Genomic DNA, 19,866 nt, shown 5'->3' on the forward strand with positions numbered 1-19,866 from the left:
GACCTGTGGGGAGGGTGTGAGACAGCAAGAGTGAGCTCACATACGTTCATCGCTCAACAAGTTGTAGGGAATAATGTGCATGAACTCGTCAAAGGTGGGAGCTCACGTGAAGTGTAAGACTTACCAAAGAGGATGGTTAGAGTTGAGCATTGCTTTTAAAGTTGGTCAAAATTTTATTAGCAATTACTAAGTATAAGTAAATACCAACCCAATTAAGTAGTAGAACAAAAGTAATAACATCACCTGCGATGCAATGCATATGACAAATTGAATTTAGGTTCCATAAATTAATCATGTGAGTGTCCGAGCTGCTCATGACCGTGAGCACGGCTAGTATACCAGTTTTACACTCTGCAGAGGTTGCACATCTTTACCCACAAGTCATGTTACCCATCTGCCAAGAGACGGCCAATCTCATACACCTCTACCGAGGAGGCGAGGCAGGGTAACACTACGAGGCATTTACAAAGTTCCACTAGCTTTAGAAAACCCGCTACAGTTTATAGGAAGCTCCAGTGCAGGAGTCCCTCGACTGACCGTCATCGCAGCAAAATCAACCAAGGACCTCCCTACACTGACCACTCCCCTACTGCCCTTGCCCCTTTCGGGTAAGGTAATCATCCACTAGCTTTCCTAGTTAATCAGCCAAGGGCGTCCATAAACCCCTGTGGTAGCACTGTTTTCCCGGGTGGTTCTCCATGTTCCAATTAACATAATGATCTTAACATGAACAATAAATAACAACTGATAACAAAAGTATAATCATGAATAGTGTAATCTTCATACCCAAAACCACATAAAGCAATAGCAGGTACTACCTAAAAAGTTTAGTGAAGTCAAGGTATAAAGATAATCAAACTAGGGTAACCTGTTGGGTCCCATCAAAATTAACCTATGCAGATCATTATGATTAATCAGAACATGACTGGGTAAAAAGAAGTGATCAAGGGCACAACTTGCCTGAGACTTGAGATTCCAGGTACCAACTTGCTCTTCAGGTGACTCGTGACCTCACGCTAGTCGTAGCAATACAGACAAACATGTATAGGCAAAATTAACATCACACCAAGCATAAGAATAACTGAGTAATAATAATCTACGCAAAGCTATGAGATCGCGGGCTCGAGAATTGCTAAATTCGGAGCTACGGTTATAAAGTTATGATTTTCCGAAGGTTTATGTGATTAAACAGGAAAACTAGGTTCTAGGTTGATTATTATAAATCACGTGAGAAAGATATTCCTAAGAAACCATTAATTTAATTTTAACCCAAGTTAGAAAACATATTTAAGTCAAATTACAACTAGGAAGTGAAAATTTTACTTTAATTTTAAATTAAAGAAGTTAATCCAATGAGTAAACAAATTAATTATTTACAAACATGTTTCATGATAAAATAAGGTTACCAAAGTGTAGATAATTTTATTACGAAGCTAACGCAACTTGAACGAACTAAAAATGAGTTAACATGAGCAAGATATGGATTTTCTTAGCTTTTGTGCATATTTGTATCAATTTTGTGCCTAAAAACAAACCCCATGGGCTAAAACGCAAAGTCTTCATTTAATTTTACTTTCTTTATACTGAAAATGGACGGCGGGTTTATTACCTTAAAACTCGAGGGCTCTTATGTAAAGTTGGCTCGGCTGCCTAACCCCGCGCGCATCACAACCGTTAGATCATAGATCAACGGTACATACTCAACCAACGAAGAGGTAAGCGCCCAGTCTAATCGTAACCGTCCCTGGCCAGATCAACGACCTATATTTTAATTAACCGTGATCACACCAGGTCCGTCCGATCGGAACCAACTGCACAGATCAAACCAGCGAAGGGGTGTAGGCAGCGTTCAATCTGAGCCGTCCACCAGAAATCGACGTTTATCCCATCGTCTTCCTTCTCAGCCCCCAGCAGCAGTGGCCCGCGCGACACACCCGGCGGCGCGGCACTCCACGGCGAACATCCAGTCGATCCCGAAGCAGGAGGAGAACTGCCCGGAGCGAGCGATTGCGCTGCCCGAGATCTTCCACGGCGGCATGTTCGCCCACACGGTTCCGGCGACCGAACGCCCTACCCTATTTTCTCTCTTCTTGCATCTCTGAAAGTTGCCTAGAGGGGGGGTGAATAGGCAAGTTAAAACTTTTTCAACAAAAACTAGAAGCAAACTGGGTAAAACTGAATTGATCTCAAAATTCACCCAGTTAACTTTGGAAATGAGATGTTCTAAATGATCCACAGGGTTCAAAGTAGTAGATCAGAGAAGGGCACTTCTCAAAATCCACACACCAAAAAAATATAAACAATCTTCCACGGAATGGTGAGAGAACGAAGAACACTAACAAACACAATAAGCAAGAACACAAGATACACAAGATTTATCCCGAGGTTCGGTCACACCACAAAAGGTGCCCTACTTCCTCGTTGAGGCGCCCACAAAGAGCCGGGTCTCTTTCAACCCTAATCCTCCCTTTGCCGACCACAAAGGTCAAGCCCACACAATAATCTTTGCTCAAACGAGCGGGTAATACAAACTTTCTTGTGGTCTTCCACAAGATTTGGAGACTCACAAGAGACACCTAGTCGTCTAGGAGCTAGAAGCTCCAAGAGTAATGAATCCACAAAGAACTCGATGTAGTACCAAAGCTCGAATGAAGAAGAAGAGCAAGAGAGATTTAGAGATGAAGCACAAAACCGCAGCTCTCAAGCTCACTCAAAGATTTCTCTCCAAAGATTTGAAATGGGAGAGGCAAGAGATGTGTGAGAGAGAGAGGGAGGTGTTTCTTGGGTTAGAAATGGAGTTTTCAAATCGTGCTCACTACTTTGGGGAGAGAGGTAGGAGGTAGTATATATATAGGTGGAGCTCAAAACTAGCCGTTGGGCAGATTTTTCTGCCTGAGACCGGTTGAACCGCCCCCTAGGGCGGTTGAACCGCCCCTGGCAGGCCTGGCAGCCTGTCTGCCAGTCTGACTGGCAGACTGACGCGCAGACTGACCTGCAGACTGGTCAGGGTTGACCAAACCGGTTGAACCGCCCCCCAGGGCGGTTGAACCGCCCCTGACACCTCTGGCGACCTGTTTGCCAGTCTGACTTGCAGACTGTTGGTCAGAGGTCAGAGGGGTCAGAGACCAGCTGAACTGCCCCTCAGGACCAGTTCAACTGGTCTTGACCAGAGAGTTTAGGAGAGAAAACCCCAGCTCAACTGCCCGGAGGCAAGTTCAGCTGGTGTATGGTCAAAGAGGTTCACAGCTGAAGTTGAGTTCAGCTGAAGTTGAGAAAGCTCAACTCAGTTGAAGTTCAGCTCAGCTGAAAAGCTCAGCTGCAGCTGAAGAAGCTCAACTCAGCTGAAGTCAAGTTCAGCTGGAAAGCTCAGCTGCAGTTGAAGAAGTTCAGCTGCTTTTCAGCAAGAACACTCTAGGTTTCTCAACCCTAACCACGGTCAACCATAGAACGTTAAAGAGATTTTTGCTTTTCAAAAATAGCTTTTGAATATAGAGGTTTGAGCTTTGGCAAACACCAACCTTCTTTTTGGATCCCCCTTTATAGTACGACGATTCCTATACTCAAGTTAAATAAAATATAATGAAGTAAACTTCTTGAGTCATTGGTGTCTCATGTGTGATTTCTCCATGGCATTGCTTCATAAGGATCACAAACATCTTTGTCTCACCTTTTGAAGCAAACACAAATCAAACCTTGTGACTTGTACCATATCACTTTATATGAGTTCAAATCATGGCTTCAAGTCACCTTGCTGATGCATCAACATGTTATAACTCTTCATAGCTGATTAGTTCATCGACTTAGTGCAAGTACTCTCTTCTTCACTTTAGCCATGGTACCTCGGTCTACAAGCCGTCGCTTGGCCTTCACCTTCGCTTAGTTCCTCGAAGCCCTTTCCTTGCTATCTTCACCCTATCAAGCCATTCTTGAGTCACATCATATTGAGCATCCATTGAGAGAATCATTTCTTCAATATTGTGAACCTTGCTTGAATGTCTTCTAGATATAACCGTTAAGATCAATCAAGCTCTAGTTTGATTCTCATAGAAGCATATATGGACTGATAGTAATATGGTCAAGCCAATTCACGATTCCTCATATCTTATTCACTTTGGCTTGACCTATCCTCTTAATCACTCCATCCTCTATTTTGATCATATGTATGTAGTGATTTCTCAGGTCTTGTCCATATATTCAAACCAATGTAGAGATCATATTATATCCATTTGCATTGTCTCATTGGTTATTTAACCTCATGTTGAACCTTTGTTCACTAATCATTATACATTATTCAAGTATGTTCATCATACTGAATTTCCTGTTCAACACTTAGCAAACTCGTTAGACCTTTAAATTGTTGTTATCCAAATCACCAAAACTCACAAAAGGGATGAATGCACTTTCAATCTCCCCCTTTTTGGTGATTGATGACAACACATTTAAAGCTTACATAAGATTTGATAAATAAGATTTTGAATCCTATGATATAGTTTCCTCCCCCTAAATATGTGCATTTCAGAAAATATCACTTTTGTACTCAAATGACAAAAGCACATATTTAGGTCAAAGTATAGACAACTTATATCATACTATTCATAGGATGCAGTGTGTCATAAAATAAACGTGATGCTCATGACATGGAATGCACTTATCAACTTTCTTCATCTTATGTTTTTCTTATGACTTCCCCTTTTTGTTAATTAGTTCTCCCCTTTTTAAAAGTCTTCTAACACTTAGTTACATAAGACTAAAGGTAAGCTTTAATGCACAATTTCTCCCCCTTTGTCATAAATCTCCAAAAAGGATACAAAGAATATAAAGGATCGAAATTATGATTAAGCGAGATGTGAACACACTATCATGAAAGGGATCCTTAGATGGCACAAAGGTAATGGATAAGTGTCATAAGTGATGTACCTTTGCGTTTTACCTTTTCAAGGGGTTTCCAGACTTGTGTTGGATTTAGAATTCATTTGCAAGCTCTTGTTGGCATAATTGTGGCATAGGTCCAAGATATCAAATGAAGATTGTCATACTAATTGAAAGATAAGTCTTGATACCTGGAGTCTAGATGTCACCTAGCATTTTCTTATCATAACAAGAGGCAACATGAAAATTGCACAAGTATGGATTATACAACTAGTGATCATGTATGAAAATACCAATTGAAAAACACCAATTGATACAATTTTTTAGATAAGCAGACCACTAATTGCATATTACACTAAGTTCTCCTCAAGTTTTAGTGCACACATATATATATGAATTCAATTGATATCTGATGAGAGTACTTATTTGCAACTTAAAGTACCATTGGCATAAAAGGAGTATCAATTGAACATAATCATGCAACATAAGAAACATGTGCACTATTTAATCAATTAAGTTCTAGACAGGAGAATTTATAAGCTTTGCTACTTCAGACATTTGCAATCCAAAAGGATGTGATACATATTTACCAATTTTAGATGACGTTGGAGTAGCATATAAAAGAGAAACTCATTCTCTTATGAAATGTATAGAAGATACATTTATTGGAGCAAAGAATCTTTGATACCCATCAAAATTTGCAGTGGAAGCCATTGTCTTTGCTTGAAGATTCCTTTCTAATTTGAGACTACACACATAATAGACTTTGAAAATGAAGTTAGTCTCAAAGATTCAAATTATAGACCATTCTCCCCCTAAATGTGTGCATACAGTGATGAATACTTATTTAGCTTATGCACTTGGACTTGAGGTCACAGGATTAAGTTCTACAATTTGAACCTTGGTACAAATAAAGTATGAAAATGTGAAATAGTACCAATTGAAGGAATTACTCATAATCAAAAGGTATACTAATAGACATGATATGCAATGTTTAAGCTAAGATTCTTGAGAAGTTAGCATGTTTGACTCATACCTCACTAAGATGACTTAAGACTAACTTATCACATCACCACAAGAGGTATTAATCAAATATCTAGAGATTCTTTAATCGTCATCACAAGTGCAACCTTATGATGTGACTTAAGATATTGCATATACATGCACACACTAGCATGTAAGAGCCTAGATACAAAAATGTAATACAATAGTTCATGGAGTGACACACCTTTGTTCTACGCCACATGGTCTCCATTATAATCATGAATTTCCATCTTAGCTTTTGATAGGCTTGACATTTCAAAGAGAAACTTATCCTCTTCAAACGATTAAGAGAAATTCATTTTCATTTCTATGGAACCATTCATCCTCATTTGATGTTCTCCAAGGTGTGAGACTACACAACATGAACTTGAAAGAAATCATTAGTCTCACAAGATATAGGCTAAACTCTCCCTCAATTTGTGCATGCAAGAGTACACAAAGTACACTTATGCACATCAACAATACGAGGTTAAAGGAGATGTTTGCACTATATCTTGGTTTAACATAACATGCTTTACATAGATGATGAAAATTAAACCAATTAAAAGTTTAAGAACTAAAAGTATATCAATTGAAATCTTGGAGGGTAAAGCATGCTAATATGAACCTTAAACCTCATAATGAAGGATATCATATAAATATGTCACTACATCTTCATTATTAGGTTGACAAAAAGTGTAACTCCCTTCTTGAATCACTATGATTTCTTTTCTCTTTATGATTTCATCCAACCAGGCGATCTTGAACTTCATTGATCTTGGCTTGGTTCAATCAAACTTGATATGAGACCCATTGAAACTCAATGATTGAAACAACCAAGACTCTTATATCCGTGGATTTTGAATCCATCTTGAAAGCACTTGGAAGGACCTTATTTAAACACTTAGAAAAGAGAGCATTAGAAACACAAGGGAGGGTTTCACAAATGATAATCCTTATATGTGGATGGAAAATGAATCATCATTCTTGAAACCCAAAAAGATAGATTAAATTCCTTTAAATTAGTGCACACATATAGTTGATGTCAAAGTTATATGCACTATTGAACATTTTATATTGCAAGGAAATTAACCTATACTATGGAACATCCCACTAAGGATAGAATACTAAAACAACTGAAGGAGAGGAAGTTTTTATACCTTGGCCTCTTATCAACTTCATCTTACTTTAGTTGAATAGTATCCTTTAAGCTTGTGGTTTATCCAATGTAAAACAAGCACCATCTCTTAACATAGATTTTCTATGGATAAACTCAACACAAGAGATGGCATTAGTAGCACAAGCACTAGTTTCTTATTTTGCAACCCTTTATATGTGGAAGGCAAGCGAGTTGCTAAAATAAAGAAACCTCATAATATGGACTGAATTTCCCTTGAGCCCTCATGCACAATATATTTTGAAAGACATGGATAATATGCATGGTTATTCAATGAAGCCTAGAGGGATGACTTAATCCATATTATTGTGTGTGTCTAATATAGAAGAATCAAATCCAAATTAACTAGATAGAGAATACGTCACATAATTTTGGATTGTTCACCATATGATAATATTCATTCATCTTCCAATTAGACCTTTATTTCATAATCAATAACTGATGTATATCCTCAAGTGCTTCTTTTCCCTTAGTGGCTACACAAGTCACAAAAGAGATAAGATTTGAAAATAATATGCACTTGAGATTCAGTTGTTACCACCCTTGCTACTATCTCCAAATATGATTTATATATTCATTATCGAGCACCCAACTTGATCCATTGAAGGAGTGATCCTGCAAAACAAGTTTAAGCTTCGTATTTTGGTACCCAATTTTAATTGGGTACTTTAAGATTAGTAGTAAGAGCCTTGGATACCCACACATTCCTTATTGTGGCATTTCTCTTTGTGTAGGCATCCACATATACTTGACAACCATCTTACATGGTTTCAAGTCAATATTTAATCACGTAGATAAAAACTAGAGTTAAGAGTAGGAGCCTTTTCTCCTTTTATTAATACATCGTTGTGTTGCCTTCTTGATGATGAACCTACCTTGACTTTGGGTGCACCTAGCTTATCAAGGTTAGTCGCACAAGCATTCATATCATAAAGACAAGTTATGCATGGAATTTACAACATAGTGATCCAATCCTAGTGAAGCATATGGATACCGACTGAAGTAGATTCCTGAGACATCAATTTGTAGGTTTCCAAAGTTTAGAGAGTATGGATCACTAATTGTACCTTTTACAGTTTAAAATCGTATCCATGTTAGTGCATATGTATGTGATGAATATCAACAAAAAGAATTCTTATGCACTTTTAGATTTAACGATAAGGAAATTTTAAACTGCATCAAGAGTAGCTATTTAGAAAACAAAGATTACAATCCATATGAATGAGATACAAATTTACCATTTTGGATTGTCTTAGTATAACTTACTCAAGGGAAACTTATTCTCTACGACACAAGATATATAATGTTCTCCCACTAGATATGTGCATCAAGTATTTGAATGACTTACCACATGCACTTTCAATTCAGTTAAGAGACTCATGAGGAGTACATTACATATATTGTTCAAGGCATGATAAATTTGCAATGAATTAACTTATGCCTAAGAATACTTACCACCATATAGAACGTACCATTTGTTATACCAATTTGACAGATCTTACTATCTGTGGTGGTGTCACCTTAGTATTCTTCTTTTCATCATTTGTGGAGACTTCCTTTTTTGTTATCTCCTTTTACTTTTAAAACTAGTTGATAAAACACTTTGAAAAGAGGTATTAGTAGTCCAAGGAAGTATTTAATGAATGATGATATCTATATATGAATGGCAAACAAACCATCATTTATGAGACATAAAGGCATAAATTAAATTCCTTTTAAATTAATGCACATTTAATATTATGCACCAATTTACAAATTTAAGCCAAAAAGAATTTAACTTTCATATTGACATTTTTTTTATAAAATAGATTATTACCAATTGAAAGAATGTCACTTGAAAGAAACAATTATTGGTCACATACCAAATGAAACAGTAAAAGTCTGCAAAAATAAAGCTGAAAAGGTACTGCACAGGTTTCTGAAAAGGTGACCTGACGCGACAAAAAAATGACTGAAAAAGTGCTGCAAAAGGTGACCTGACGCCTGAAAAAGGTACTGGCGCAGTCTGAAAAGGCGTCTGAAAAAGGGGGCTGACGCGGTCAGTCAAACGGTCAGACTGACGGGCGCCAGCGGCTCAGACTGCACCAGACCGGTTCAACCGGTCCTGGACACCGGTTCAACCGGTTTCAGCCATGGGGTTTCCTGGTGAATACCAGCCGAGCTGAAGTTCAACTCAGAAGTTCAGCTGGTCTCCCCAGCTGAACTAGAAAGTTCAGCTGGTCAAACCAGTTGAGCTTGGAATGAATTTTAAAATAATTTTTTACAATAAACCTCATTTCAAATTTTAAAATGTACGCATAGATTGAATGGCACACTCCATTTGAGAAACACATTCTCATGTTGAGAAACTACATAAATCACTTAGACAAAAACATTAGTCTCACAACTCTAGTCATATAGAGAATTTCCCTTTTGGTAAGTGCTTTAAGAAATTGAATTTCTTACTTAGCACTCTATTCATTTTAGAACATGGGATAATACTTTTTATGTCTAGGTTATGGCAATAATATGATGAATAACTTGAAATATGCCACAAGATACATACAATCAATTTAGAGCATGTAGATTGTCACAATATAAAAATATGAAGTTGCAATCTACCATATAATTAGATCCTTTCCAAAGCAAGGTAAAATCTTTTAAGTTCATTCTCAAGTGCTTCATTTTTCCTATGTGGCTACAAAAGACACAAAGGAATATACCAATTAAAAGCAATGTGCACTTAAGAGTTAATTGTTACCATCCTTTGGATATCACTTGGTTGTAGGCCTTTTGCTTGATTCCTACAAAGGTTAATCCTTATTCCCTACAACACAAGTTCTTGCTAGAGAAGAATATGATGTTAGTGATATAACAACTCAATTCATTTTTGGGTCAATCTTAAATGATAGACAATGTAAGATTGATAGCTTGAGATAAGAATTGAGTTAAACCGCTCACGCACCCCAAAGCTTCATATCATCTCTGGGTACCTGCAAAACTTATTAAGTACATTTTGGTACCCATCTCATGATAGGTCCATCAAGGTTAGCCAATAAGGACTTAGGCACCCAAATAGCCTTGGTCCTAGAATGTGGTGAACTCATCACCTTTCTAGCACAAGAGTCAAATTTGGGTCTCCTAAGCATATTTGAATGTATTGACAAGTTAGGCTTAGGAGTTTTACCCTTTGGACAAACCTTGAATAGATGACCTTTTTCACGGCAATTGTAGCAAATGCGATGCTTGTCCTTGCAATGCATTTGCCTTTTGCTTTCATCCTTTTTGATGGTCATCTTTCTTGATCGTGCAAGGTCTTGATTCTTCATGTGGGGGCATGAATCAATTTCATGGCCCTTCTCCTTGCATCCATAGCATCTCCTATCGCTTCTCTTTGATCTTTCTTTGTTGAAGCACATAGGTACATTGTTAGAGCAAATCATATGAGCATTAATTTTCTCACCATGGATTTTGCTCATGCCCTTCTTGGAAAGCTTGGTATTCTTTTGAAGGGGTTTTGTGCATGCTACGGTTGTCCCCTTCTCAAGCTTTTTCACCACATTATCATGGTTATCTTGAGAAGGTTGAGCATGACACTTTCCCTTCAAACGAGTTAAGCTCCTTCTTAGCATTTCAACTTCTTCCTTGAGCTCTTTATTTTCTTGTGTGATAGAAATATCACTAATTCCTGAAATGTCTAGCTCAATGGAAGATTGGCTTTCTTGAGAGCAACATTTGTTAGCACATGGTAATATAGTTTCAATTTCAACACATGTGCACATGTGAGGTTGGTATGATTTCAAATTAGTTAACACAACCTCATGAGCCATTTCTAACATGATATGTGAATCCATAAATTTATTATGAGAGCACACAAGCATATCATGTTTTTCTTGCAAAGCTAGATTTTCAATATTTAGCCTTTCTATCGTGTTCTTGAACATAGCATTTTTATTTTCTAATTGAGCAATATATGATGAATGATTAACAACTTTAATCTGCTCAATTGAAATGTCTTCATACCTTTGGACCAAATCATCATGAGAGCACTTTAGCTTCTCATGCTCTTTGGTCAACTTCTCTAAGTCTTCAATTTTTCTAATGAGGAAGTCTTCTTGCTTATGAAGCATTTCTTTTTGTTCTTCCGCTCTTTTCATGAGTTTAAGCAAGCTCATCCGATGTTTCTTGCTTAGCTGAGCGAAGAATTGTTGAAGATCATCCTCATCTTCACTATCACTTTCTTGCTCCTCCTCATCCTCACTTTCGCTTTCACTGTCACTCCCATTAGCAATAAAGCACATATGAGAAGTGGATTTGAAAGACGAACCTTGTGAAGAGGTGGATTCGTCGTTTGGTCTTCATCGATCATTTTCTTCTTCTTCAATCTTGTTCTTCGCCTCATCTTCCTTCATTTTGAGGAACATCCTTTCGGCGATTTTCATGGCAAGATCTATTGCCCTAGGATCAATATCTGCACCAAAAGATAAAGTCGAGGCAACCTCAACTTTTTCAAGCTTAGAAGCACTTTCGTTTCTTAGTCCCCCCGACATGATCTTTCCTCACGCGGTTAAGCGTTAGAACGAGGATTAGGCTTTGATACCAATTGAAAGTTGCCTAGAGGGGGGTGAATAGGCAAGTTAAAACTTTTTCAACAAAAACTAGAAGCAAACTGGGTAAAACTGAATTGATCTCGAAATTCACCCAGTTAACTTTGGAAATGAGATGTTCTAAATGATCCACAGGGTTCAAAGTAGTAGATCAGAGAAGGGCACTTCTCAAAATCCACACACCAAAAAAATATAAACAATCTTCCACGGAATGGTGAGAGAACGAAGAACACTAACAAACACAATGAGCAAGAACACAAGATACACAAGATTTATCCCGAGGTTCGGTCACACCACAAAAGGTGCCCTACTTCCTCGTTGAGGCGCCCACAAAGAGCAGGGTCTCTTTCAACCCTAATCCTCCCTTTGCCGACCACAAAGATCAAGCCCACACAATAATCTTTGCTCAAACGAGCGGGTAATACAAACTTTCTTGTGGTCTTCCACAAGATTTGGAGACTCACAAGAGACACCTAGTCGTCTAGGAGCTAGAAGCTCCAAGAGTAATGAATCCACAAAGAACTCGATGTAGTACCAAAGCTCGAATGAAGAAGAAGAGCAAGAGAGATTTAGAGATGAAGCACAAAACCGCAGCTCTCAAGCTCACTCAAAGATTTCTCTCCAAAGATTTGAAATGGGAGAGGCAAGAGATGTGTGAGAGAGAGAGGGAGGTGTTTCTTGGGTTAGAAATGGAGTTCAAATCGTGCTCACTACTTTGGGGAGAGAGGTAGGAGGTAGTATATATATAGGTGGCGCTCAAAACTAGCCGTTGGGCAGATTTTTCTGCCTGAGACCGGTTGAACCGCCCCCTAGGGCGGTTGAACCGCCCCTGGCAGGCCTGGCAGCCTGTCTGCCAGTCTGACTGGCAGACTGACGCGCAGACTGACCTGCAGACTGGTCAGGGTTGACCAAACCGGTTGAACCGCCCCCCCAGGGCGGTTGAACCGCCCCTGACACCTCTGGCGACCTGTTTGCCAGTCTGACTTGCAGACTGTTGGTCAGAGGTCAGAGGGGTCAGAGACCAGCTGAACTGCCCCTCAGGACCAGTTCAACTGGTCTTGACCAGAGAGTTTAGGAGAGAAAACCCCAGCTCAACTGCCCGGAGGCAAGTTCAGCTGGTGTATGGTCAAAGAGGTTCACAGCTGAAGTTGAGTTCAGCTGAAGTTGAGAAAGCTCAACTCAGCTGAAGTTCAGCTCAGCTGAAAAGCTCAGCTGCAGCTGAAGAAGCTCAACTCAGCTGAAGTCAAGTTCAGCTGGAAAGCTCAGCTGCAGTTGAAGAAGTTCAGCTGCTTTTCAGCAAGAACACTCTAGGTTTCTCAACCCTAACCACGATCAACCATAGAACGTTAAAGAGATTTTTGCTTTTCAAAAATAGCTTTTGAATATAGAGGTTTGAGCTTTGGCAAACACCAACCTTCTTTTTGGATCCCCCTTTATAGTACGACGATTCCTATACTCAAGTTAAATAAAATATAATGAAGTAAACTTCTTGAGTCATTGGTGTCTCATGTGTGATTTCTCCATGGCATTGCTTCATAAGGATCACAAACATCTTTGTCTCACCTTTTGAAGCAAACACAAATCAAACCCTGTGACTTGTACCATATCACTTTATATGAGTTCAAATCATGGCTTCAAGTCACCTTGCTGATGCATCAACATGTTATAACTCTTCATAGCTGATTAGTTCATCGACTTAGTGCAAGTACTCTCTTCTTCACTTTAGCCATGGTACCTCGGTCTACAAGCCGTCGCTTGGCCTTCACCTTCGCTTAGTTCCTCGAAGCCCTTTCCTTGCTATCTTCACCCTATCAAGCCATTCTTGAGTCACATCATATTGAGCATCCATTGAGAGAATCATTTCTTCAATATTGTGAACCTTGCTTGAATGTCTTCTAGATATAACCGTTAAGATCAATCAAGCTCTAGTTTGATTCTCATAGAAGCATATATGGACTGATAGTAATATGGTCAAGCCAATTCACGATTCCTCATATCTTATTCACTTTGGCTTGACCTATCCTCTTAATCACTCCATCCTCTATTTTGATCATATGTATGTAGTGATTTCTCAGGTCTTGTCCATATATTCAAACCAATGTAGAGATCATATTATATCCATTTGCATTGTCTCATTGGTTATTTAACCTCATGTTGAACCTTTGTTCACTAATCATTATACATTATTCAAGTATGTTCATCATACTGAATTTCCTGTTCAACACTTAGCAAACTCGTTAGACCTTTAAATGTGTTGTTATCCAAATCACCAAAACTCACAAAAGGGATGAATGCACTTTCAATCTGTCTCTCCTCTCGGTCGCTCTGCCTAGAAGATGATGGAGACTGAGCTGGGATGCAAAGGAATCGCGACCCGATGGTTATATAGGGACAGGGGGTGGTTAATGAACGGGTTCGCCATCCGGATGCGATGAGGACGAATCCCACCAGACTCCGGCGATTGCGCGCTCTGTTGCAACAAGTTCACGGAGACGGTGTCGCGGTCAAGGCGGGTCCACGCGTCAGTGCGGATACCTAGGTAACCGGTTGGCCAACAACCAAGCGGCCGCGGCGGACGACATGCGGAGAACTCGATCGGACGAAGTAGGCCCTGTTTGGCACAGCTGCTGCTTGTTGAAAAAGCAACTTATCTGAGAAGCTGGTGAACAGCAGCTTCTGCGTGTTGGCTGCTTTTAGTGTATTCTGAGAAGCAGCTGAACTGATAAGCTGCTGCAGAAGCTGACTGTTTGGCAGAACTTCTGCTTAAATTTGTGAAGAAGCTGAAAATAAGCTGTGCCAAACAGGGCCATAGTTTATATACGCCAAGGGGCTTAAGCTAGTATCGTAACCCCCCTCCGATTTATCTCGCGTCCGTTACAGTTTTGTTGCAAGTCCGGCTTCGAGAAGTCCCTGATGCAGATGTTGTCCCACTTGCCAGAGATAATGCGTGTACAGGAGAGCCCACCCGTCATGGCCTCCAGCTTAATGTCATGCGCGGCAAGGGAAATAAAGAAAGGAATAAAACTACGGGTTGTACGTGTATACGGTTGGCTAGGCCAAGTTAAGTACATATTCTCCTCTTCCTACTTCATTTAATCCTTTCATTTCTATTTTCATTTGTGATTTCCATTTTCAATCTTCAAATTAGAATTAAATTCAGATTTCAAATTTGCATCTATATGCAATATCCAAAATATACAACATATATTAATTATTTTGTTCATTTTCACAAATTGCTCAAATATATAGTGCACACACACACACAATAATTTGTTTTAGGCGAACACCCTTACGAATGCATAGTCCAATTAAAGGCACATTTAAAATTCAATGTTTTCTTACTACTTATGTTAATAGCACATAATCTCCATAAAATACTTTAGTTTAAATCTTTAGAAATATTTTGAAAGTATAATTTATATGAGACTCTTTTTTTCTATTTCCCTCACTATGAAATTTTATTATTTTTTTTGGAAGAATTTTACCAAAAACCAAAAATTAGGATTTTGGGTGCTACATTACATGGCGCATATATGCATGCAAATATGAAACATGCAACACGTCCGAGAATGACATCTACGTTGCTAGACACAATTCCAGGGAGGAAACATTAATTTCAGTCCATTCAAACTGAAACGGAAGTCGTTACAGTTATAGCATACATTGCATCGCTTACAGACTGCAAAAATTGCAGGCGCAAGGTCCGTACAAGGCAATGACAGGCTCAGCCTGTGCCAACAAAACTGACAGTTTTATTCTCTCTAATTCCCACAACTAAAACTTCAATATGCAAAAGGTATTAACTACTGGGGCATCGCCAAGAACAACCTGCAGCTGCCACTGTTAATCAGTCATCACAGCTGGAGCATGATTCACATCTATATAAAATTGAATCCAGGCCATATCTTCATATACTCGAAACAGTTGATCAAATATAGATGCAGTCCCAACTACCAACCAACAATGTCTTCAGCACTGGCAAATTTGCTGAAAATAATCATTTGCCAAATAAATTTAATTAATAATAGTACCGGTTAATTTTAAGAGAAACAAATAAAAAAAGGCGACAGAGTAGATACAACCATCAGGCAAATAGCATTGTAAAGAATCAGAAAAAAAACAAGTTTGTATCACAAAAAAAAACAAGTTGGCAGAACCCAAAATATAAACATAAATACATTTATAACCAGCTTACCACCGTGAATATAACTTAACCTAGTCAATTACATTCAAGTTTCCGCGAAAGAGCCTCTAGTCGAGTTGATTAGGTGGTCCGAGTAGCACTCCTCAAGTCCTGGGTTCGACTCCTCGTGGGAGTGAATTTCAGGCTGTGGTTAAAACAATTCCCTCGTCTGTCCCACGCCAAAGCACAGGTCTAAGGCTCAGTACCGATCATGGTCGTTCTCACATGGGCTTCGATGCCGCTGTGTATGGGTGGGGCAGGGGTTCGGGGGTTTTCTCGACTTGTGTGAGAATGACTTCTTAATACAATTCTCGGGGCTGTCTTACCCCCCACAAGTGAGTGCATTCAAGTTTCCTTGATGTTCGTGAATGCTAATTGATAGAAGTCATTTTCATGAAAAAAGAAAGACAAGAGGAGCAATACATCAGCTACTAAATAATTTTATGTTTGCATGCTCAAACAGTAGTTTAAGGAAACCCATTATTTTCTCCAAGAAAAGCAGGTGCACAGATCAGCTGGATCTAGATTTTCCTACATATTACAGGGTTGAGATGCTTAGGTTAGCCTTATAGGGTCAAAAGGCATGATTTTTACATGTTGAAAACCCAAATTGTATTAAGACGTAACTTTAAACTACAAAGGTTTAGTGGAATCCATATATATATAATAAGTCCAATTCTATTAAGTTAATTTCCTCTAACCCCTATATTCCAAAAGAAACTATAGCAGTTTCCCTAGCAGTTAGTTCAAGACAGCTTATACTTAACATGAAAGTTGACATACAAAAACTGAACAATTTTCCAAGCAGTTAGAAGGCTGTACCAGCTATGAAGAAATTCTAGTAGGCTAGCACACCCAAATTTACTTTCACATTCTCTATTTGAAATTTGACATTTCCAGAACAACAAACTTTACCTCATAAAATCCACTATACTATCTAGCATTGTTATTGAAGCGTCGCTTAAACAGTAAAACGTGATTAAGGAGTAAAACGTCCGCACGTTTACGAAAAAGGCTTAGAGCGTCCGTTTTGGACGTTTAAGCGTCCTCTGAGCGTCTGAAACGCGTTTTACAGCGTTTTGGACGTTCTAGAGTTAATGGGCCTTCCTGGGCCTTTAGCCGTCCTTATTCCTCAAACCCTAAATTCTAAGCCTCCACAGCCAGCCGCCAAGCCGTCCAGCCGACGTCCAGCCGCCCAGCCGACGTCCTCTGTGGTCTGCGCTGCCCGCTACCTCCGTCGGCGCCCACAGCTCCCAGTGCCCCAGTGCTCATAGCCGCCGCCACTCCAGAGCCGCCAGGTACGCCGCCGGTCGCCGGCCCCCCTCCTCCCTCCTCCCTTTTACCTCCGCCCACAGCTCCCAGTGCCCATAGCCGCCGCCAGTGCCCAGTTCTGCTGACAGTGAATTAATTTGTTGACACTTGACAGTGAATTTGTTGATTTTGCCGCCAGTCCATAGCCGCCTCCGCACACTTCTGCTGAGCAAGACCAGCAGCCAGCCTCAAATTAATTTGTTGATTTTGCTCACATTATGTATGAACTCAACTTCCGCCCACTTCTGTTGATTTGGCTGAGCAAGACCAGCAGCAGCCAGCCTCAAACTTGATCTGTTTCTTTTTATGCTAATGCTATTTGGTTTGTGAACTCAACTTACGTATGAACTTATTCTATATTTGAAATTCTATGTCAAGTCTGAAAAGACGTTTCAACGTTCGTTTAAACGTTGAAAAGTTGGTTCATAACGTTTTAACGTTTTAATAACCTTGCTATCTAGTATAATTAAAATTTCAAATTTGGTTCAAAAAATAAACTTGAGCAATAGTAATTCTTATTACGATCAACCCTAATTCTAAAATTCTATCAATAGTGTATGACCATACATTCAGAGTCCCTCAACTTTCAACACAAATTAAGTCCTACAATCACACATTCTAAAGTCTAAATGATGAACATTCTTCCTAAATGAAACAATTATTTACTGAAATTCATATGTATTGTGAGCTGTGACCAATCGTGGAAGCAATAGACATGAGTAGCAAGCATCAAACTATGGCATTGAAAGTTTGAAACATGCAAAGGAGTGGGAGATGGAGCTCTCTCTTGGTCTATTTGTTTCTTGCAGGCTCAGACTAAGAACTACATAGTGTAATAGACTCGCAGTCAGTCAGTCACGATGTAGTTCATATACTGTTTTTAACCATATTCATAAAGGAAAACACCTATTTTGTACAAGTCATTGTATATATCACTCAGCACCACCACAACTGGAAGTTATGCTGCAAAAATCCCAGAAATGCAATAGCATGTGATGACTCATTGTCAGCATTTCATACAGTGGATGAGTAAAAAAAATGTCAATGTGCAAAAGATAGATCAAAAAGAAAATCAGAATATCCGTCCTATCAGCACTATTATTTTGAATTACCAAAACATGTAAATTGAACTCTCCCTCTATCTCCACTTTGCTATGTACTCCAGCAAAAAAGAATACCTGAGATCATCGATGTTTTACTCTAATGAGGAAATGCTTCCTCCACCTCCTTCCACCCCTCAGTTTTATCTGGGAACTTCTCTTTCATCTTCTCAATGATTCCCTTTGCCTCATCGATCCTTGAGCTCCCAGCAAGTCCATTCACAAGCATTTTCATGGTTGAGAAGCATGGCACCCAATTCTTAGCTGCTATTTCATTGTATAGTCCAAGGGCAGTGTCCAAATCATCACCCTTACAAAGGTAATAAATAAGCATAAAATAGAAATCGCTATCCCCAACAAGCCCCTTTCTTCCCATCTCCTTGTACAGACGCTTTGCTTCCTCCAAATCCCCCTCCTTACAGAATCCATAAATCAGATGGTTGTAGGTCACCCAATTTGGCTTTGTGCCCTTCTTCATCATCTCGTCCACTAATGCCCTCGCCTCACCACTCCGACCGAGTTTGCACAAACTCTGCACCCTCACATTGTATACCGGCAGGGACTCACCACATCCATTCTTCTTCATGAGCTCTAATACCTTCTTGATGTCATCGAACTTCTCCTCCTTGTAGAAACCAGCGAGCGCAGTGGTAAATGTGATGGAGTTGGGCTTCAAGCCCTTCTTGCACATTTCATCGAAAACCGAGTAAAAGGACCTTATGGTGCCAGACTCGGCGAATGATTTGATGATGGCATTGAAGGTCTCAGTGTTGGGCTTGACGCCATGGGCGTCTGGGAATGTCTGGAAGACGCGGGCGGCCTCCGTGTGGTTACCGGAGACGATGCACGCGAAGATGAGGGCGTTGAGGGAGCGGGTGGAGGGGGAGGACTGGAAAGTGGAGATGGCGTCGGGGAGGAGGTGTGCCTGGCCGAAGAGCGCGATGGCGTGGGGTGCGTGGCGCGGGGTGAGGACGGTGGAGGCGAGGTCACGGAGGGTGTCCGGAGCGGAGGAGAGCTTTGATGCGGCTAGCGACAGCGCGATGCGGTCGATGTGTGTCTCCGGGGTCAGTGCCGCGGCGCGGCAAATGGAGAGGATCTGGTCGGGGGGAGGCGGCGGGGAAGACTTGAGGAGGGAGATGGCGAGTCGGGTCTTATGTCGCGAGGTGAGGGGAGTGCTCGGCGAGGACGGGTTGAGGATGGAGGCCGGAGTGGGGACCGGTGCAGTGATGGCGGCGGCCGTGGAGAGGCGGCGGCGCACGATGTGGCGAACGGCGGCGGCCATGGCGGCGTCAGGTTTAGGGTTTAGAACTGGGAGTGAGTGATCTTGATCTTCGCTCAACTTATCGTCAGCGTACGGGTCCCAAACTGCCATCCCATTTGCTACTTTGGAAAAATATCATGCGCAACAAATAATACTATCTCTTCAGAATTAGAATTCACTCAATAAAGTAACTTATTTAGTTTGGAATTTTACATTCCACCACTTTCCAAAGTTCAGATATAAGACTATCTCAAATTTATAGGGCGGAGAATATAAAATGATTTTATACATTACTAGAAAATTTATTTCTACTATATAACTTACATGACACTCTTCATTCTATTCATATATAGTAA

At 40.1% G+C, this 19,866-nt stretch overlaps 1 protein-coding gene across 1 annotated transcript; it reads right to left on the minus strand.

Annotated features, from left to right (window-relative positions):
• Positions 1 to 15,255: 15,255 nt before the first annotated feature.
• On the minus strand, positions 15,256 to 19,595 carry LOC100273462 (Pentatricopeptide repeat-containing protein mitochondrial). Its single transcript, NM_001147899.1, has 2 exons — positions 18,328 to 19,595; positions 15,256 to 15,642 (listed from the first exon to the last, which is right to left on the minus strand). Exon 1 carries the CDS (start codon positions 19,529 to 19,531, stop codon positions 18,350 to 18,352), a length of 1,182 nt encoding a protein of 393 aa, NP_001141371.1. The 5' UTR covers positions 19,532 to 19,595; the 3' UTR covers positions 15,256 to 15,642; positions 18,328 to 18,349.
• Between the last annotated feature and the right edge of the window lie 271 nt (positions 19,596 to 19,866).

This window comes from Zea mays, chromosome 3 (assembly GCF_902167145.1).
Source record: "Zea mays cultivar B73 chromosome 3, Zm-B73-REFERENCE-NAM-5.0, whole genome shotgun sequence".
Classification (NCBI taxonomy): Eukaryota; Viridiplantae; Streptophyta; class Magnoliopsida; order Poales; family Poaceae; genus Zea; species Zea mays.

Coding starts and splice junctions, on each gene's coding strand:
- LOC100273462 (NM_001147899.1), bottom strand. CDS start 19,531: ATGGCCGCCGCCGTTCGCCACATCGTGCGCCGCCGCCTCTCCACGGCC.